The following is a 20,542-nucleotide window of genomic DNA, read 5'->3' as shown; positions in this document are numbered from 1 at the left end:
TCACTGCAACCTCTGCCTCCCGGATTCAAGCGATTCTCCTGCCTTAGGCCCCCGAGTAGCTGGGGTTACAGGCATGTGCCACCATAGCCTGCTAATATATGCATTTTTAGTAGAGACGGGGTTTCTCCAAGACCTTAATTTTTTTTTTTTAATATGGAACGCTTCACGAATTTCCGTGTCATCCTTGCGCAGGGGTCATGCTAATCTTCTCTGTATCGTTCCAATTTTAGTATATATGCTGCCAAAGCGAGCACCCAAGACCGTAATTTTAGTAGAGACGGTCTTGAACTCCCGACCTCAGGTGATCCGCCCACCTCGGCCTCCCAAAGTGCTGGGATTACAGGCGTGAGCCACTATTCAGACTATTACATAAAATTACCTACAGGCTATGTGCTTAAGGTGTGTGTACATGAAACAAAACAATTTCGTGTCCAGACTTGGGTCCCATCTCCCAAGACAGCTCACGTATATGTAAATACTAGAAATCTGAAAAAACCCGAAACCCTTCTGGTCCCCAGCATTTCGGATAAGGGATACGGAACTTCTACTGTACAAAATGCAACTCGAAGGCACAAGCTCAGGGTACAGCCCGGGCTCTGAATGCCAACACGGTTAGTCAGATTGTGGCTGCCGCCGTGCGGCGAGAAAGGGGACAACCGCTCAGGGGTCCAGAGATCCGGCGCCCTCTCCCGACCCAACCTACCGCCTGCCGGCGTCTGACCCACCTTCCCCGTCGCAGCTGAAGCCATAGGCTTTGATAACCTCCTGCTGGATCTGCGTGGCCACTGGCAGCACGAATTGCAGCATCTTACCCATGTCGTTGCATGCGTTATCCCGAGCCTCGTCCATACGCACTGCATTCTCCGGGGCGGAGAACGCCTGGATCACCTCCGCCAGGACCACTGCGCGCCAGAAGCATCCCAGGGAGGCGTCCCGGGTATGCATGGGAGCACGGGCAGCGGGCCCAGCGGAGAACGCAGGGAATTAGTGGATTGAGGCTGTAGGTAACCCAGTAAGATCCCGAGTTGGGGGCAAGTGCCCCGCTTAGAAGAGAGGGACGGTACCCGGCATCCCCTACCCCGTTTCCCCGGCGAACACGGCCAGGTTTGTCGCCCCACATCCTCCCCCCGGCTTCCTCCCGGGACCGGGAGCCCACGCCTTCACTAGGCTGTTCCTCACCCTTCGCCTGCTCAGCGCTCAGAGCCGCAGGCGGGGCCGAGGCGGACGCCATAGGGCGGCAGAAGCTGCAAGCGCAGCGGAAGTAATGGAAGGCTCAGGAAGAAGGAGCCACGTCCTAGCACAGTCCCCAAGGCGAGTGAGAGCGGAAAGGAAGCAGCATCAGGCGCAGCCGGAAGCCTCAAGGCGGCCCGAACCTCCGCACTCAAAAATTACAAGCAGCTTTTGGGCCGGGAAGACCACGCACTACAGATAGAAACACAGTGGCAATTCCGCCCACACAACACTCTCTATTGTTAAGAACGACCCGCGTGAAAGGGGCTTTCCGGCGAAAACCGGAAAGCCTGCTAGACAAATTCTAAAAGAGCTGTAACACTGCTAGGCATGCGCCTGGAGAGAAGGTGGGCTGTGCATGAACTCCACGAACGGTGAGGGTGAGCTCAGGTGCCGCTTTTCTTGTTCCTGTTACTGTATAAACGACGATGCATGTTGTAACTTTCAGTAGGAAAAAGTAATATTTTAAGGAACTTACTTAAATCATTCTAGATTCCCGAACATTCGCTATCCGCCTATGCAAATGAAGTCGATGCTGATTGGTTGAGAAAAGAGGCAGTCACAGCCCCTTCGTTGTTAAAGCCTGAGAGCTGGATTCGGCTGTAAAAGCCCAGAGCAGAAGGCGTTCTCGCGCTTTCCCAAAATGGCCTTGCCTACTGATGGGCGACGGAGTGTAACGCCCGGCCTGATTTCCCTTTCCTTCCAGGCTTTTGAGATTATCACCCACTCCCCTCTCAAACTGTAGGGTGGTTAAGGCTGCCAGGGACTAATCGCCTGGACCTATTAAAACCAGCCACCCCACCCCCGCTTCACAGCCGTTTCGTAAAGCATTCCACGGAAAGGATTCAGGACTCAAGCCTTTGTTCCAGAGGAGTCCGGTGGCTCCTAGCAGTAAGACCCGTAACGGGAACGTCTGAATAGATTCCTACACCTGACCACGTCAGAGGTGGGCCTGTCTCCGGCCTCCAGGGTTTGGCTGGTTGGGGTTTCTTTTGTTTTGAGATAGGGCCTTGCTCTGTCGCCCAGGCTGGAGTACAGTGGCGCGATCATGAGTCACTGCAGCCCCGACCCGCAGGTGATGCTCCCACCTCAGCCTCCCCAGTAGCTGGGACCACGTGTGCGCCACAACGCCTGGCGGACTTGTTTTTTTTAAGATGGGGTTTCTCTATGTTGCCCAAACTGTTTTCCAACTCCTGGGCTCAAGCAATCCACCCGCCTCGGCCTCCCAGCGTGCTGGGATTACAGGCATGAGCCAGAGTCCCGGATAAGGCCTCCAGTATCTGGACTTCCCAGCCTTGGGGCAGGAGGCAGCACGAGCACCCGTGGCGTACCACTTCCAGCTGAGTCAAGGCTCTGGGCTCTTCAAGGATCCCCTCTCCAATTCTTTCCGGCCCCCACACCAAGTTCCCTAAGGAGGTCTGGTCCCTTCCCAATTCCCTGCCAGATCCTGGCTACACAGTTCTCTTTAGGAACCGCTGCACTGAATTCCAGCCTCACCCCCACGTCCCGCAAAGAACCAGTCACAGCCATCTTCCTGGGGAGTTGTGAGGATATTTTGTTTGGTTGGTTTTGGTTGGGATGTTTTTTTAAGAGCGTCATATAGATATTTATATATATAAATTATTAATGTGGGGAAAGGGCAAGGGGCATACATTGCAGAGGGGGCGCGCACACAGGGACTGGGGAGGGGCACGGGTGGCACACGATGCTACGCAAAACAGCCACATCTAACAGATGAAATCATCACACCAACGGGGCGGGGAAGGGGCGGCGGCCACGGGGGTTGGGCATGGGGGAGGAGAAAAGCAGGGGGGACAAGGAAGAGAGACCTGGTCCAAGATTCTGTGCACTTTCTGTCCCCACCTTCACCACCTCCCCACCTCTGCACACCACACCCACCACACCGGGCCTGGCCTTGGCCTTCTGTCTGTCTGTCCGTCCCTCCCTCCCTCTGTCCAGCAACTGAGCAGCACCCTCTTGGCTCTCGGTGGCAGGCCAAGGGCGGGGTGGGGGGAGGGTGGGAGGTGCTCCAAGGTCCAATGTAGGAGCCATGGTGCTCTCTTGATCGCAGCTTCTACAGTGGCTTGTCGCTTTCCTTCTTCAGGTGACTAGGGAAGGGGCGGTGCATAGCAGAGAGGTAAGAGACTTGAGACCAACCCTGACCTTGCCCCCTCTTACCCAAGGGGTTGGGAGAGGAGGGGTTCCCTCCCCCAGGAGCACAGTGCCCAGCTGCACCATGCCACAGCCCCTCCCAGGCTCACTGAGCTCCTGTCCCCTGGGCTGGGGCACCCTGGAGTACCTGTAGTAGTCCTCCTGGGCAGGCAGCGGCACACTGTGCAGCGGGTGATGGGCGTGCAGCCACTGCTGCTGTTCCAGCGCCAAGCGCTGCAGCTCAGCTGACTGTGCGTGCATGGCCTGCAGCTGATGAGCTGCTGACATCGGGGCAGAAAGGGAGGCCGGCAGGTCCCGGTAAGGGGCAGCTGTAAGCAGGAAGGGTAAGGGGCACATGACCAATGGATACCAAATACCTGCTCTGGACCAGGGGATAGCCAGGCCCTTTACATACAAAGGTAATGAACTAAAAAGTTAGGTAACACGAGTTCTGTAAGTTGCCAGTGGCAGGGTGGAACTGGGATTCGAACCTCTTAGCCTGACACTAAAATGTGCTTCTCTTGGGCAGAGCTTCAGCTTTCCTAGTCTCATGCCCAGCTCCTCTAGGCACCTCCTCATCCCACCCCAAGCCCAACTAGGCCCATCCCCCCACCCAAAGACCTCCTTTCTATCCTTTTCTCATTAGAGCTTCCCTACCCCAACCTCCATCCTTACCAAAAAGCTGGTGACGAAGAACTTCGTTCTCGTGCAGAGGGTGAGGAAGAAGGGGGTTAGGGAGGGTCCCAGCTGGATAGGGGATCCGGGTAAGGTGAGACCCTGAGGCCAGGGGGTCAATGAGAGGGTGCACCGAGGCAGAGGCTGGAGGGCAGAGAAGAGGAAGGTGTCACCAGAAGGCAGGTTTAGGGAAAACCACGCATTTGGGTGAAGGGATCCAAGCCTGGGAAGTGAGACGGACAAACACAAGGAGCTCCAAAGTGGAACAAGGGCAGAGTGGAAGAACTAGAGGCCTGGGGGTAGGACAGGCTGAGCCCTACTGGAGTAAGGACATATGGATAACAGAGGACAGGAGATTACAGCCACCAGAAGGGTCTGAGGGGAGAGAGAGGAAGAGACAGACTGCTTAAAGGAGGTGGAAAATAGAATTTTAGGAAATAAGACAGGAAGAAGCCAGGTGCAGTGGCTCAGGCCTGTAATCCCAGCACTTTGGGAGGTTGAGGCAGGTGGATCACCTGAGGTCAGGAGTTTGAGACCAGCCTGGCCAACATGTTGAAACCCCGTCTCTACTAAAAATATAAAAAAAATTAGCCAGGTGTGGTGGCACACGCCTGTAATCCCAGATCCTCAAGAGGCTGAAGCAAAAGAATCGCTTGAACCTGGGAGGTGGAAGCTGCAGTGAGTAAGATCATCCCACTGCACTCTAGCCTGGGCAACAGAGTGAGACTCCATCTCAAATTTAAAAAAAAAAAGGAAGAGAGAGATTAAGAGGAGAAAGCACACAAGGGGCCTGGAATAAATATGACTGTAAGGCTAGGGTGACAACCGACTATAAGAAATACGGTGAAAAGACAGTAAGTAAAGCTCATTATCACCAATGACACCCAAACCCAAAGCTACAGGGCCCTTTCCAGAAAGTTACAGACCTAGAGACAGAGAAGAACATGAAAGACCTCCCACTGGGAGGAAAGGAGAGAATGGCAAAAAAAAAAAAAAAAAAAAAATTGAATCCAGAGAAATGAGAAAATAGGTTTGTGGGTCTGGCGTGGTGGCTCACATCTGTAATCCCAGGACTTTGTGAGACTGATGTGGGTAGATCGCTTTGAGCTCAAGAATTTGAGACCAGCCTGGCCAAGATGGCGAAACCCCATCTCTACCAAAAATACAAAAGCCAGCCAGGCTTGGTGGCACACGCCTGTGGTCCCAGCTACTCCAGAGGCTGAGGTAGGAGGATCACTTATGCTTGCAAGTCGAGGCTGCAGTGAGCCGTGATTGTGCCATTGCACTCCAGCCTGGGTGACAGAGTGAGATCATGTCTCAAAAAAAATAATAGGTTTGTGAGGGCTTGCGGTAATGGGGCTGTGAGGATAGAAAGGTGTGTCCTTCAGAGGCTCCCACCTGGGCCTGTCACAGGTAGGATACTAGACTACGGAGAAGACTGGGGCATGGGGAATACAGGCTCTGTGGCTAGGGATGCCACCAGGAGAGAAGGCCGAGAGAATGTCAGGAAGGCAAATATCAGGGCAGCAATCTCAGGAAAGATTCATGCCAGGCTAGGGGAGGGAGGTCTTGGCCAGAAGAACAGAAGAGCCCAGTCATGACAGCAGGGAAGGTGGCCCCACAGGGGAGGGCAAGGAAAGAGGGGTCTCACCTGCATGGATAGCATCTTGCTGGTGCAGGTGCAGGTGCGAGTGGATGTGGGAGTGCTGGTGGTGATGGGGAGTCACATTGAGCATCTGCAGTCGGGCCAGTGGGTCATTGCCCAGGGCCGCCACCCTTTCTGCATGCTGCCTCTCAGCTGCCAGCCGCTCAGCATAGGACATGTCAGGCCGCAGGGCTGGCCCAGCTGCCAGAGCTAGACGTTCTCGCTCCAGGGGCCCCAGGCTCGGATGAAAAGGGAAAGGGTGCAGGCCGGGTGGGCCAGGCTGCAGAGCTAGGCCCCCATGTCGGGGAAAGGGATCCAAGCCTGGCCCAGGGACCCCGTGTAGGGGTTCCAGCTCACTAGGCTTCACCTCGAAGCCAGGCTTGAGACGGTCACGGAGGTCTCGTTCACGGGCTTCCCGTTCCCTCTCCCGGGCAGCTGGATCACTGCTGTACAGGGCCGGGACGTTGTAACCCAGTAGGCCCGGGTCCACTGCCCCTAGGGGCACGTAGAATGGATGGTTGCGATTGCCAGGAGACATGACATGAGGCCGGGCATATTCACTGAGAGTGCGCAGGGCTGGAGTGTCCGGACCCAGGTAGGGGGGCACTGTAGCCACTGCACTGCCCGGTTCAAATGGAGGGCGATGGGGCACTGGGCCCAGAGATGGGCATTCCACCGGAGCACGGCCCTCCTGAGCCAATTTCTGCGGGGTACAGGGAAAAGTGGAATCAAAGCGGCAGTTATGTAAAGAAGTGGCTGGTTTCAAGCTGCCCATTTGTCTGACAGCTGAATGCCAAAATCCCTCACCTCACTAAAACTCTGCCTACCTGGAACTTAACTGCGACCCTCCTCCCGGACATTTGCTCTTCTTGGGACCCACAGGTAGTCCCATCTGTGCATGCCTCCCCCCAACCCAGGAATGTGGAGTGCTCTCGCTGAAATCCCTTTAGGCTCCATTGCCAAGGCTACAGTGGTACCTCCCCTCCGACAGGTGGCGATACAACTCGCCACCCACCCAGCCTCAGCCCCGCTGCGCAGCGCAGCGCAGAGGGAAAGGCGGCGCTGGCGCAGGCCGTGACGTACTCACCACGCTGCGTTCGAGCTCGCGCTCCTTCTCGCGCTCGCGCTCCTTCTCGCGTTCCCGCTCGCGCTCGCGCTCCTTTTCTTCGCGCGCGCGCTGCTCGGCCTCACGCCGCACCTTCTCCACCAGGTCTGCCCGTTTCTTGGCCAGCTTGGAGCCCTCTAGCGGCACGAAGTACAGGTCGCTGCGCGCGCACGAGTTGAAGCCGCGATCCAGGTGTTTGTTGAACCTGCCGGGCGTGGAAGCAGCGCGCGCTCAGCCGGTGCGATGCCCCGTTGAGCCCGCGGCACCCCAGCCCCCGCCAGTGCTTGCAGCCCCCGCCTCAAAACCACCCCAGCAGACTGAGCTGTCGCCCGCCTCACGGGCCGCGTTTTCTAAAACACAACACCAGCGCAAGGCCCCTCCCCGCTACTCCCTCACTGCATTGTCGTCCCCCTTCCAGGCCCACCTCCGCCCCAGCTGGCCGCTTACCTGGCAGACTGACTAGCATGGCTGGGCACATCTACCACCTTGGGAGGGGGCGAGGGGCTGCGGGCTGGGGGCACCGGGCTCTCGGGGGTCTCATACTCTTCAGCCGGCTCCTGTTTGATCTGTGTGGCGCTCAGGGGCGGCCCTGAGGCAGGGGCCGCAGGTGGTGGTGGCAAAGACGGCACGCCTGAGGGGCCCGCAGGTGGCAGGGACCCAGGTCCCACGGTGGGCGAGCCTGGCTTGAAGGTCCCTGGGCCTGCAGGTGGCGAGGTGCCTCTATAGCCCGGCGGGGTCCCCGTTCGGAAGGAGGGAGGCGACCCAGGCTTGTATCCGGGTGGGGTGGTTGTCTTGTAGGTCCCCGGGGATGGGGCTCTCTTTCCGTACGGTGGGGGCCCGGGTGGGGAGGCTGTTTTGTAGCCTGCTGGCGAGGAAGCCACGGTGGCAATGACCGTGGAAAGGGTAGCCGAAGAGGTGGTGACCGTAGGCACCGGTGGGAAGGGGTAGGGCGCCCCCTGAGGGCCCTGGGAAGGGGAGGGGTGTGAACATGGGTAGGACCCTTGAGAAGTGGAAGAGGAAGAGTTGGAAGAGGAAGAGACTGGAGGGCCATTGGGGCCTGCTTGGCTGTAGGACACCTGGCTGTGAGGTGGGGGCAGGTGTGCTGGCCCTGGTGGGTAGGGCCTCAGAGACCCCAGGGAGGGAGACATGGCATAAGCGTGTGTGTGATGGGAGCTACTGCCCTCCAGGGGGTGGGGAAATGCTCCAGGTGGAGGGGGCGCAGAGTTTCCGTGATGCTGCTGCTGTTGCTGCTGCTGTTGCTGCTGGTGGTGATGGTGATGTGTTGAGGCTGGTGGGTGGGCAGTGGACTGGGCCCCAGTAGAGGGAGGGAAGGGGCCTGGATGGGCACTGCTGTTGGCTAAGAGACGGCCATAGGGAGGAGGGGGTGGGGGACCCTGGCTCCACACAGCCTGGGATGGGAGAGAAGGCTGAGTATACTTGGGGGGCTGATTGGAGACAGAGAGGCTTGTTGGGGGAGGGAAAGAGTGGGGGTAACTGGGCAATGCCTGGGAAGCTGGGTATGGGGAGGCAGAGGAAGAGGAGGAAGAACTGGAAGAGGAGGCTGCCGCAGAGCTACTGCTAGAGGACGAATAAGGAAACCTCATAGGGGGTGCTGGGGCAGAAGAAGAGGAAGCAGGGGGCAGAGAGTGGGGTGAAGGAGCCAGAGTTGGGCCCTTCTCTGGGCCAGGAGGAAGTCCACCCATACCCTGCCCCATGGCATGGGGAGAGGGCAGATGCCCAGGTAGTGGTTGGGCTCCCAGGCCAGGGGGAGAGGCTGACGCATTGTTGAGGGGTCTCAGGGCAGGTGGGGGAGGCAGGTTTGGTGTCACATGGGGGAAGTTGGCTGGTGGTGGAGCAGAAGGCAGGTTCCCACCACCCACTGGAGCGTTAGGTGGCTTTGTTGGGGGAGCACCACTAGCCCCAGAGCTTGATACTGAAATGGGAGTAGTGGGTGGGGGGTGCTGCTTACCCCCATTAGGGCCACCCACTGATGAGGCAGTCCCGCCCCCCTTGGGACCCATTGGGGGTCCAGACAAAACTCCTCCACCAGTGCCCCCAGGATAGAGCTGTGGGTGAGGGGGAGGGGCCCCAGGAGGAGCCTGGAACATTCGAGATGTGGGGGGCTCCATGGGAGCATGATATCCAGTGGGTGTCACAGAAGGATGGGGTTCAAAGCCAGCCTCTGGCTGTCGAGGGTTGCTGTCTGGTGGTGGAGGGGAAGGAGGAAAGAGTGGAGGTGGGTGGTAGGGGCGGGCTGGGCCCTGGGACAGGCCAGAAGATGAGTCGGAGTCATTCTCCACACTTCCAGGGCTGTAGATGCTGGGGGACGTGCTTCGGTTGTCCTGGTCAATATCCCTAGGGTCGCTGCTGCCATCATCATTGAGGCTCCGCCCATCCAAGCTATCCAGATCAGAGGGAGACTGTGGCCGAGGGAGGTCCTGCTGCAGAAAAGCGGGGGCTCATTTTTTTCTCTTTCCCTTTCCTGCATCCCTGAGATTTGGGGCCTTTCTTGCATAAAATCACTTCCCCTCACAGCACACTGTTGTACTATGATGTGGTAAGTACTCTTGCTCAAGCCCACCTCTTGCCACCTGGGGATTTCCCACTTTCCCCACATTTTTGACTGCTCCCTAGCAGTCAGTCTTGTTTCCTTCCGGTAAAACCCTATTCCTTCCTCAAGGGTCCATCTCAAGCACCTTGTCTCTACCCACATCGGACTCCAAATCCCTCTTCCACTCTCTCATAACCACCTCTTTAACCAAACATCCTCCATCCTCTGAGCCGTTGGTTCTTAGAAAGACCACTTCTGGTCAGGCAGAGGTTCACACCTGTAATCCCAGTACTTTGGGAGGCCGAGGCAGGCAGATCACTTGAGGCCATGAGTTCCACACCAGCCTGGCCAACATGGCAAAACCTGTATCTACTAAAAATACAAAAATTAGCTGGGCATGGTGGCTTATGCCTATAATCCCAGCTACTCAGGAGGCTGAGGCACAACAATTGCTTGAACCGGGGAGGTAGAGGTTGCAGATCGTGCCACTGTACTCCACCCTGGGCAACAGAGCAAAACTCTGTCTCAAAAACAAAAACCAAAAAAACAACAAAAAAGAAAGATCACTTCTGCATTTTCCTTAAGATTTATTTGTTCCTCCCACTGAGACTTCTCACCCAGAGGCTAGAATCCCCCAACTCTTCTGGTCCCCTTTGGCCCTGCCTGGTCATCTGGTGGTCTGTCAAAGCTCTAAGGATCTGTCTGGCATATTATAGATAGAACTGCTCTAATAAGCACTAGGATCTGGCCTTTCTTATATCCCAGGAGAGATCAAGGTAGGAACAGTGAACATAAGGAGGTCTCAGAACAGAACGGTCACAAGATGAGTGCAAATGGCTGCAAGAGTGTCCCACCTCAGTTTTGGTCTTTTTTGGTGCGCTGGTCTCCTCACTTTCACTCTCTGAGATCTCCTCACTCCGGCCCTGCTTGTTGACCTTTGGGGTGGAGGCTTCCTCTACTCGGGCCTTCTGTCAGAAAGAGAAAATTCCTGTCTCTTCTCTACCTCCCAAGCTCCACTGTTACCCTCTGCCAAACAGGAAGTTTCCCCCTACAGCACACACACCCTTAGCCCCAGTGCCTGGGCATCCTGTGGGAAGATCTGAGGACAGAATACCTTGGCTGTCTGCCTGGACTTCTCAGCTTTGCCATCACTGCTGGACGTGCTGACCCCTCCTGGGGAGGCCCGGCCCCTCGATCTCAGTTCTTCCCGGGGCCCAGGGGCCTCTTTCTTCCGTCCACTCCTCATTGACATCTGTGGGAGGAAGAAGGAGGCAGGTAACACTGTTCTTTACATTGCACCTAACTGTATGGTGCACATTATTTGTTCTTCTCTAGACCCTTCCTACTAGCTTGCCTGCCCCGCCCCTCATCTTTCACGTCTCTCATTTTAGCTCTTACTCACCGAGTCTTTATTCTGTCGTGTCTTCATTCTTCAGGCTGTGGAGACCCCATTCTCCTCTGCCTGGGCAGCTGAATACAGAAACTTCTCTGCTCTGCCCCAAGTTCCCCACAGCTGTGGTCTGGGAAGCAGGATCTCCAAGTTTCCAATGTAGGCACCTGGAACAGGATCCGTCTTCACTGAAACCTGTTAGAAGGAAACCATCACAGTCTCCAACTGGGAGAACAGTCACAAGGGAATACTACTGTGCTTGTCAGAGAACTGAGCAAGTGGCCCAGCCCTAAGCCTTTAGGCCAAGAGGTACAGATACCACAAGACATTGCTGGCTTGCCCCATGGGCTACCTTAGCTACCTAAGAGGGAGGGAGATTCTGCTCAAAGTATAATCTCTTTCATCTCTGTAAAGGGCAGACAATTCAGATGTACCTACAAGCCCCAATCCAGGAGATCACACTGTTTTACCTTTCATGATCCCTAAAGGTTATTTGTGAACATACACATTCCACGGAACCTTACAAAAATATAAAAATTAGCTGGGCATGGTGGCTTATGCCTATAATCCCAGCTACCAGGAACATAAAGAAATGGAGCCAAGCACAGTGGCCCATGCCTGTAATCCCAGCACTTTGGGAGGCCGAGGTGGCCAGATCACTTGAGGTCGGAAATTCAAGACCAGCCAGGCAAACATGGTGAAACCCATCCAGGCAAACATGGTGAAACCCATCCAGGCATGGTGCCGTGCGCCTCTAATCCCAGCTACTTAGGAGGCTGAGGCAAGCAAATCACTTGAACCTGGAAGACAGAGGTTGCAGTGAGCCAAGATCATGCCATTGCACTCCAGTCTGGGAAACAGTGAGACTCCGTCTCAAACAAAAAAAAGACATTGAAGTATTAATTTATTGAGTACTTTATATCGAGCCCTTCACATACATGATTTCATTTAATATTTACAACCAACCCTGAAAGGTAAACATTATTACCCTCATTTTATAAATGAGGGAACTGAGGCTCAAAGATTGTGATTGTGACCAGCCCAACCTCACACAGTGAGGAACCAGTGACAACGAGAATCAAACCCATGTCTGACTTCAAAGCCCATGCTCTTTCTTCTACACTTTGCTATATTCTCCTCAGAAGTTGGTAGGGAGAATTCTCAGAGGGCCTGGATCAGTCACAGGGATATGAAAAGAATCTTTTCTCACATCAGAGTAGGTAGAAGAAGAATGTCCCATTCTATAATACAAAGGAATACAGCCTTACCAATCCCAAGACTAAACCTAGGTAGCCCCAAATTGTAGAATTTCATTTTTTAGAGCCTCATAAAGGACCCATTTTCTAGTACTTGAGATCCCTAAGGCTAGAGGAAAAGTCAGGGCTTTCACAGGAACGATTAAAGACTCAAAATATCCATGAGCACACGATACAGATTTACCAATTCTGAAGTCTATCCTCCTACTTGGTTTAGACAGGGTCACACAGCTCCTCACAGCCAATCCATCCATATTTATCAGTAGGTAGGCAGGTATCTCTTTATCCATATCCCTATAGCCAGCTGTTTTCATTTGCACGTTTGTCAACTCCCTCCAAATCACTGACTCTAAGATCTTTTGAGAGCAAAAATAGTTTTTTTACTGTTTTCTTCCTTTCCGCTGATGTCATGTATGCACATGCGTGTGCTCTTCTTGTGAATGACCTTTAAACCCATTAACTTCAGTAGGTCTTTCTTCCTGAATTAAGTGCTGCCAGCTCCAGTGGGAACAGGCTAAGCTTACCCATCTATTCTATTCTGAGTTGGAGGCCTGCTAGGTAAACAGCACGTCCATATTATATAGTATATTCTTCCCAAGGAACACAGTAATTCTCACTCACCTCCACGGAAACCATACTGATGCAGGCAGTAAGGGGTGAGTCTAATCTTTCCAGAAACTTCACAATTTACTTAGAATCACAAAATTGCTGGGACAGAGCATGTCTTCTGAACTTTCAACTGATGTTCTACCCAAAAGACTGGTCTTTTTTTTTTTTTTTTCAGGCAAGAGTTTCACTCTTGTTGCCCAGGCCGGAGTTCGATCTCGGTTCACTGCAATCTCCACCTCCCGGTTCAAGCGATTCTCCTGCCTCAGCCTCCTGAGTTACTGGGATTACAGTTATACACCACCGCCCCCAGCTAAGTTTTTGTATTTTTTTTTTTTTTTTTTTAGACGGAGTTTCACTCATGTTACCCAGGCTGGAGTGCAATGGCACGATCTCGGATCACCGCAACCTCCGCCTCCTGGGTTCAGGCAATTCTCCTGCCTCAGCCTCCTGAGTAGCTGGGATTACAGGCACACGCCACCATGCCCAGCTAATTTTTTGTATTTTTAGTAGAGACGGGGTTTCACCATGTTGACCAGGATGGTCTCGATCTCTTGACCTCGTGATCCACCCGCCTCGGCCTCCCAAAGTGCTGGGATTACAGGCTTGAGCCACGCGCCCGGCAGTTTTTGTATTTTTAGTAGAAACAGCGTTTCACCATGTTGGCTAGGCTGGTCTCAAACTCCTGACCTCAGATGATCTGCCAGCCTCAGCCTCCCAAAGTGCTGGGATTACAGGCGTGAGCCACCATACCCGGCCAACTAGTTTTTTGGCTGTTTTTTTTTTTGAGACAGAGTTTCTTACTCTTGTTGCCCAGGCAGTTCACTGTAACCTCTGCCTCCCAGGTTCAAGTGATTCTCCTGCCTCAGCCTCCCAAGTAGCTAGGATTACAGGCACGTACCACCATGCCCAGCTAATTTTTGTTTTTTTTGTTTTTTTTTGTTTTTAATTGAGATGGAGTTTTGCTCTGTCTCCCAGGCTGGAGTGCAGTGGCATGATCTCAGCTCACTACAGCCTCTGGCTCCCAGGCTCAAGTGATTCTCCTGCCTCAGCCTCCCAAATAGCTGGGACTACAGGTGCATGCCACCACACCCGGCTAATTTTTTGTATTTTTTAGGAGAGATGTGGTTTCACTGTATTAGCCAGGATGGTCTCCATCTCCTGACCCACCTACCTCCGCCTCCCAAAGTGCTGGGATTACAGGCATAAGCCACTGCGCCTGGCCAATTTTTGTATTTTTAGTAGAGACAGTGTTTCACCTTGTTGGCAAGGCTGGTCTGGAACTCCTGACCTCAGATGATCCACCCACCTCGACCTCCTAAAAGTGCTGGGATTATAGGTGTCAGCCACCACGCCCAGCCTTTTTTTTTTTCTTCAACTACAGCTATTTTTCCACATTTTTTAGTTGTTGTGTAGACTGGTTTTAAAATACAATCAACAACAACAAAAAAAAGAAATTCAAAAGAACACCCACCATAGCAAAAGAGGAAAACAATCTTAAAAAGAATAACAAAGATGACTATTTGTGACTGGTGTATCTTTGCCAGCACTCCTAGAGAAGGGTGTCCCTCTCCCTTCCCCATCACAGAACCTGTTCACCAAGTCAGTTAGGCTAGGGGATCCAAAAGGTCAGAGAAACACAGGAATGTGTTTCTCTGTGGAACACAGCAATCATAGGATGCCCTTCTTTTTTAATCACCTGAAATCTGATAAAACTAGCAATGAGTAGCTTTGAAGGAGAAAAGCAGTCATAAAAGAGCAAGTAATCCTGGGGATAAGGAGTGGCGGAGGAGGGAAGGAGTTAGGATTGGATGGTGTGTGTTTCTAGACCTGGTTATGTTTTAGCACCAGCCTACACTCCTAGCAGGCGATCATTGTAACTAATATTACAGAGCACCTACTCTGTATCTGACCACACACTACGCACATTCACCTTCATTACCTTCAAAAAGAAAATAATTAAGACCAGACTGGGTTGGGGGGGAAATGAGAAGTAGAAAAAGAGCCCCTAAGTAAGAACAGGAAAAGAAATTAAGAGAGAAAGATGGGAAGGATGTCAGAAGGAATACAGTGAAGTCACAAGCTCTCTGGGAAGGGCTCACAGGCTAAATTTCAGGATCATTGGCCCAGCCCCCATCATCATTCTGGACCTGCCAGACTAACAAAACAGTCCAAAGTTAACTCCTAGATAACAATGCAGCCCAGACCATCAGATAACAATGCACTGGCCTAAGCCTTCTGAGAATCCAGGACCTTCAGAGGGGCCTCAGAGATCCTCCCATCTATAACCCCTTCCTCTTAACAATGAAGCCTCAACATTCAAAGAGAAGTGACTTGCCCAAGGTGACAGAGGCACAGTCAGGTCTAGACCCAGGTCTCCTCGCTCCTGTTCTATAGTATTTCCCCTGCATGGGCTGTTTCACAGTGCTGTGCCCTGGGCCACCCTCACCTGGGATGGGCCTGAGAGCTCAGCCATTTCTACAAGGCCAAAGGTTAGTTGAGGGTAGGAGGAAAAGGGTTACTCAAGAAGAGGCTCAAAGAGGAATTCAAGTTTTAGAAAAAGAAAGAAAAGTGCAAAGACGCAAAAATACAACTCTACAAAAAATAATGTAAGGGAGGGAGAGGTCAGAGCCAACTGCCAAAAGATGGTGTCATTTGAACAGGAGCATGTTCATCCTCCCACCATGCCTAGGTGGACAGACTCCGAGAAACACCTGTGATCTGCAAAGAACATATCTACCTGTTCCAACAGACTGTGACATGAAAGGGTGCACACCGTGGGGAAACTCCCATTCACCAACAGATCCAGAAACATCTTACAGAACCCAGCCCAGAGTCCCAAGGACATAGCCACAGGCTGAGGTCCAGTCAACATTCTGAAGCCTCCCCGCCCCGCCGTCCCCCCACAAACTGGACATCCCACTGGATCACTGCCATAGCAACACAATGGCAAAAGGTGCCCCTCAAGAGACCATTCCAGTGGTCCATCTGGCAGCCACCCCTCCCAGTTGCCAAAGCAACTCCTACCCTCCTATAGCACCTCGGGGGAGCTTAAAGGTACCTGCCCTAGTCGAAATAAGCACAAGCACAAAGGGAGATCTTTGAGCTCAGAGCAGTAACTAAGGCCTCCCTACATAGATGACAGTTCAAGGGGCCACAGATGCTAGGCAATTTGAAGGTGGAGGCTGCAACTTGCTTGGAGTGCCTATAAGGTTGCTCAATTCTCTCGTTTCCATCCTCCCAGAAACCCTTTCTTCCCAACTCCCCCTTCTGTGTTCCTGTTTTCCCTCTCGTTAGTTTTGGGATAACCCACACTACTGGGCCCCGGTGCCCCTCTCCAAGAAGTAACTATGTCTGATCGGGAAAACAGGGTCAGAGGTGACCTGGAGTAGGAGAATGAAAACTGAGTCACAAAGACATGGCCTTCCCACTTCCACGCTGGAAAACCTCCGGCTCTTCCCAAAGATGGACCTCTCTTTGCCCAAGCCTCCGTTTCCCCAGGTTCCTCAGCCACAATCCCTCTCTTTCCACCTACCACACCCCTTTCCCGTTTCCCACTTCCCGTGTATTCTAACACCCCCAACCCCGGGCTCCGGAACCCGTGTTCTGGGCCTTTGGAGCTTTTTCCTGGAGCCTTCATGCCCCACCTCGCTGCCATCTCTCCTATCCATTCTGCCTTCGCCCCAAACCCCACTCACAGCATCCCCCGTTTTCCTCCGCCAACCCGCTCCTCGACGTTCCTCCTCTTTTGGGTCCGCAGGTCCCGGCTACCCTCTGGCCCCACGGCCCTCCTCCAGACCCTCCCGCCTTCCCCACCTTACCGATCCTCCCGAAGCCCTGGCCCCGGTCCCTCCTCGGCGGGCCCCACCCCCTGAGCCCCCAGCCTCGGGCCAGGCAGAGCCCGCAGTGGGGGGACGGGATTGGGAAAATAACAAATGGAGGCGGCGGCGGCGGCGGGAGGGGGAACCGGGAGGGGTGGGGGTGGGGAGCCGCAGGCCGGAGCCCGAGCGAGACAGAGCCCCGCGGGCCCGGGGCCCAGGCGGCCGCAGACCTTACCTGCTGCTGGCTCCGGACGGCTGGCGGGCTGCGAGCGGGACTCCGGGCTCCCGCGCCTCCGGGGGGCGGCGGCGGCGGCTCCCCCGCCCCCCTCTCCTCTCCTCGGCTTTAGTCGCAGCCGCGACGACGACGGCGGCGGCCCCGACACCCCCGGAGGGCGGCCCCCATCCCCCCTTTCCCTCCCCCGGTCCCCGGAGCAAACCCGGATCCCCGCTCTGCTCCCCACCTCCCCGGGCTGCCGCCTCCCCCCGGCCGCCCGGAATGCCCCGGGCCGCGCCGCCCGCCCGCGCCCGCGCGATCCCGGGCCCCTCGGCCGCCTCAGCCGCCTTGCCCGCGGCCCCCGCCCCTTCCCGGGCGGCCGGCCCCCTCGCCCCCCTCCAGCCCCTCCCCGAGGCCGCGGTCCCTCCGAAATGGCCCGGCCCGAGGCCCCGGCCCGGCGCGGGGCTGCGGACGGGCTGGGCGACGCGTCCGGCGGCTAGCACAGGAAAGCGGACGGCGGAGGGAGGGAGCCTGGGAGGGGGGATGGGAGAAGGGAGGAAGAGGGAGAAGGAGGGAGCGCGGAGGAACGGAGGAGAGAGGGGCCAGGAGGGAGACGCGAGGGAGGGAGCGCGAGGCAAGCCGCGAGGGGGGGAGGGGGAGCCGGAGCGGGGGAGGCGCCGCGCGAGTTGGCCGAGGCCGAGGCCGAGGGGGCCGGGGCGCGGGGAGGGCTCGCCGCGGCGGAATGTGGGGAGCCCGCGGGCCCGGCGCGGGAGACGGCTAGGTAGGAGGGGCTGTGGGTGGTGAGGGCAGATGAGAGGAGGCTGAAGTTTGGGGCGACCGGGTCTGTGGCAGAGGTGAAGTGGGAGGAGTTTGGGGGATCCCGGGGTAGAGATGGGGATAATGGGATTGGATTGGAAAGATGGAGCTGCCTGGGGGCTTTGTGGGTGCCTGGCGAGAAGTGAGAGAAGCTTGGGATGAAGGGGTTTCTGGCAGAGATGGAGCCAGATGGGTTTGGGGCCTGTTACCAGAGAGAATGAGATGGAAGTTTGGGGTCATAAAGAGGAGCAAAATTGCAAAGATGAAGACATATATGGAAGGTGGGGCTTCTGGAAGACAGTACAGCGTTTGGGGGCAATTTGTGTTGGGAAAAGAATCAGAAATGTAAGAATTGGGGGTGGGAACCTGAAAGAAAGCCGGAGAGAGAGAAGTTCAGAGGAAATGGCAGTAAGGAGAGAGGAAGAGACTCGAGGAACCTTAAAAAGGCATGAAGGAGGTGACCCAGGTTACCATTCTAGGGGAAATGGGTTCTGGGTGAGAAAGGAGGGCTCTGGACAGGAAAGGAGGGTGGGAGACATGGGGCTAGCTGGATTCTGGGGGTGGGGCTCTCAGTAGAGGTGAGGAGGGTTTCCTTGGGCAGACAGAATGGGAGAGGGGGGATAAGAAGATTGGATGGAAATGTAAGCTGAACAAGGCCTTTGGTGGCATAGTATGGAAGAGGAAAGATCATGGATTGGAAAAGAAAATAGAGATAGGTCCAGATGCGGCGGCTGACACCTGTAATCCCAGCACTTTGGGAGGCTGAGATGGTAGATCACTTGTCAGGAGTTCGAAACCAGCCTGGCCAACATGGTGAAACCTAGTCTCTACTAAAAATACAAAATTAGCCGGGCGTGGTGGCACATGCCTGTAATCCCAGCTACTGGGGAGGCTGAGGCAGGAGAATCCTTGAACCTGGGAGGCAGAGGTTTCAGTGAGCAGAGATCTTGTCACTGCACTGCAGCCTGGGTGACATAGCAAGACTCCATCTCAAAACAACAGCAACAACGACAAAAGAAAATGGAGATGGGAAAGGAGGGCACTTGAAGGAAATGACAGATGGCGGGGAGTGCTGACAAGCCCATGGGTAGGTAAGGGATACAGCTTGGAGGAGTGAGACACCAACCTCAGGCCTTCCATCTAGTGGCACCTTCATTTTCCTTCTCAAATCTGTTGAAAGTCATCACTAAAGATCCCCTGGGTCACAGGGAAGCAGTCAGGTGAGGATTGGGCTTAATATGGACCCAAATCCCTAGGTATCCTTGTTCCTCAATCCCACTTGTTCTAAGGTGGAGACAGTCCCCACTAGAGACTGCAGGCTCCTCCCAACCCTTCCCTCTCCCTCCCCTGCTCTCCAGGTAGCCTGTGGCAGTCAGTCTGCCGCCAGCACCTCTGCCAGTCCACCACCAGTTCCTTCTGGGCTCCCTCCTGGCCCTACACCAAGCAGCAACATCTCCCAGGACAAAGGACACAGGGTGATTTTTGGCAACAGAAATTGGGAAGGCCAGAGAATGAGAGGGAGGCAGGCTGGCAAACAGGAAGAGCTGGAGCTGGAGTATGGATTGGGAGCCCTGAGTAGCGCTCCAGATTTGGGGTGGGGGTCAGGTACTTGTGGGGCCAGTCTCGCTGGAGGTTAAGGGTGGGCCCTGAACTGACAAGATCCCACCTGCCTTCAGGGAAGGAAGGAGGTTGGCTCTGAAGCAGCTTAGGAGGTTTTGTCTCACAGTTCCTTGGGCCAGATTCAACCAAGTTCTGGGAATACTCAAAAGCTCTAAACAGATTCCAGAGCACTGGGGAACTGGGCACAGGAGCGGGAACACTTCCTTGGCCTGGGAATGAGTCATCACTCTGAAGCGCCTTGAATTGGTTGGCACTCACTTTGCCACTCCGTGCACACCTTCCCTGCCCCTCCCAGGGCCTCCCTGAGACCAGGCCAGCTCCCGGTCTCCCTGGGCGCCCGCACTCCTTTCTTCTTGCTCTAGGATAGCTCCTGTTCCTTCTCCCCACCCCCGGCTTTGTTCCAGGACTCCCCCTTCCCCCTCACATTCTCTCCCCATTTCATTTCCTCTTTCTGTACTACTCAGTTCAGTCTCCCACTGGGCCTTGGCCCAAGCCCTTTCCAAATCCCTTCCAGGCTGAGCTCTTCTCCCTTGTTTTTTAATCACTAAGGAATGGGCTACGATGGAAACTAAAAGAAAAATTTAGGGATGTGTGGGGATAGGCCATGGTGAGAGTCACAAAAGAAACCAGTGTCTACCCTCCCATTCCTCCCCTACCTGTTGGCCAGGCTCAAAGTCCAGCTGCAGGGAACATCACACAGGCACACCCCCTGCCATCCCTCACCCCGGCTCTCTCTCTGGCTCAGCCCCCCACAACCCACTGGTCTCCAGGCAACGGCACAAAGGAAAAGTGGAGAGAAGGGCCTGGGAGGCCCAGGCAGAGCTAGCTGTAACCCAATCCAACCCCAGTACTTTGGGGGTGGGGGCCCAGACTGTCAGAGAAGGCGACCTGGTGAGGAGGGAGGAAAGTAAGGACAGAGGTTAAGAACTAGCCTCAAACTAGAATAGTCCTGGTCAGTCTGGGAGTTACTAAGGCAGGATGAGTTATCATGGACCCCAAAGAAAACTGAGAGGCACAGACAAAAGTACAGGAAACCCCAAGGGAGGCAGAAAGGGACACCAGGAGATAGGAGAAAAGGGAAAGATGAGATGCCCACACTGAAATTAAAAGGCACAGAAACGGAAAGGGGGCATGAAGCTCTGAACTGAAAATGGCTGAGGTATCAGGGACCCAGGAAGGAGGGCAAGAAATGGGCCCTGTGCATACAGAACTAGACTCCTCTTTTAGCCCTCGAGCTGCGCAGGATGGCAGAGGGAGCCAGGACCAGACCATAGCAGAAGCAGAGTGGGAGGCCCACAGGAGACCGCCTTGAAATTCCTCCCGCTTGGCATCCAGCATGGCGTCCTGCAAAACTCTCACTCCCTCTAGTGGCTGGGTCTCCCATGTGCAGACCCTACTTGTGGGATGCAACCTTGCATCCAGGCCACTAGGAAGAGATTTGTTCCCGTAGCTGGTATCTAGG

At 54.8% G+C, this 20,542-nt stretch overlaps 2 protein-coding genes, 1 long non-coding RNA gene and 2 other non-coding genes across 8 annotated transcripts in view; 1 reads left to right on the top strand and 4 right to left on the bottom strand.

Annotated features, from left to right (window-relative positions):
* The window catches only part of CUNH12orf57 (chromosome unknown C12orf57 homolog), a 3,332-nt gene extending 1,105 nt beyond the window's left edge, over positions 1 to 2,227 (bottom strand). Inside the window, exons 1-2 of one of the 2 annotated variants that reach the window (XM_032254651.1) lie at positions 1,180 to 2,227; positions 813 to 902 (exon numbers count right to left, since the gene is read on the bottom strand). In XM_032254651.1, coding sequence (XP_032110542.1) covers positions 813 to 902; positions 1,180 to 1,231 — 142 coding nt within the window. In that variant the 5' untranslated portion in view covers positions 1,232 to 2,227. Of the gene's footprint in view, positions 1 to 725; positions 903 to 1,179 lie in introns of both variants that reach the window. The other variant, XM_032254650.1, reaches the window with a different exon arrangement.
* LOC116534346 lies at positions 148 to 254 on the bottom strand. The gene has a single exon (XR_004261671.1). It is a non-coding gene; the product is annotated as a U6 spliceosomal RNA (small nuclear RNA).
* On the bottom strand, positions 1,493 to 1,554 carry LOC116534352. The gene has a single exon (XR_004261676.1). It is a non-coding gene; the product is annotated as a U7 small nuclear RNA (small nuclear RNA).
* A 534-nt stretch (positions 2,228 to 2,761) lies between the features above and the next one.
* ATN1 (atrophin 1) lies at positions 2,762 to 16,834 on the bottom strand. 3 transcript variants are annotated; one of them, XM_032254647.1, is made up of 10 exons: positions 16,666 to 16,834; positions 10,760 to 10,942; positions 10,472 to 10,609; positions 10,212 to 10,325; positions 7,254 to 9,247; positions 6,789 to 7,011; positions 5,708 to 6,404; positions 4,057 to 4,200; positions 3,530 to 3,710; positions 2,762 to 3,338 (listed from the first exon to the last, which is right to left on the bottom strand). In XM_032254647.1, the coding sequence occupies exons 2-10, from the start codon at positions 10,784 to 10,786 to the stop codon at positions 3,305 to 3,307; spliced, it is 3,552 nt and encodes a 1,183-aa protein (XP_032110538.1). In that variant the 5' UTR covers positions 10,787 to 10,942; positions 16,666 to 16,834; the 3' UTR covers positions 2,762 to 3,304. The 3 variants fall into 3 exon arrangements, with proteins under 3 accessions (XP_032110538.1, XP_032110540.1, XP_032110539.1); XM_032254649.1 differs by having other exon boundaries at positions 7,254 to 9,244; XM_032254648.1 differs by lacking the exon at positions 16,666 to 16,834 and adding an exon at positions 16,431 to 16,523.
* Positions 4,200 to 5,227, top strand: LOC116534317. The gene is made up of 2 exons (XR_004261663.1): positions 4,200 to 4,552; positions 5,139 to 5,227. It is a non-coding gene; the product is annotated as an uncharacterized LOC116534317 (long non-coding RNA).
* Positions 16,835 to 20,542: the final 3,708 nt, after the last annotated feature.

Source organism: Sapajus apella, unplaced genomic scaffold (genome assembly GCF_009761245.1).
Source record: "Sapajus apella isolate SASKATOON/1434 unplaced genomic scaffold, GSC_monkey_1.0 scaffold86, whole genome shotgun sequence".
Classification (NCBI taxonomy): domain Eukaryota; kingdom Metazoa; phylum Chordata; class Mammalia; order Primates; family Cebidae; genus Sapajus; species Sapajus apella.
This window is presented reverse-complemented; position numbering and strand designations above follow the sequence as displayed.

Bases quoted from the DNA above. Each gene is read 5' to 3' on its own strand.
- ATN1 (XM_032254647.1), bottom strand. From the start codon at position 10,786: ATGAAGACACGACAGAATAAAGACTCG. The intron at 10,326-10,471 runs GTATTCTGTCCT...TCTTTCTGACAG, and splicing joins AGTCCAGGCAGACAGCCAAG to AAGGCCCGAGTAGAGGAAGC. The intron at 9,248-10,211 runs GTGGGACACTCT...GCTTTTCTGCAG, and splicing joins CAAAAAAGACCAAAACTGAG to CAGGACCTCCCTCGGCCACA.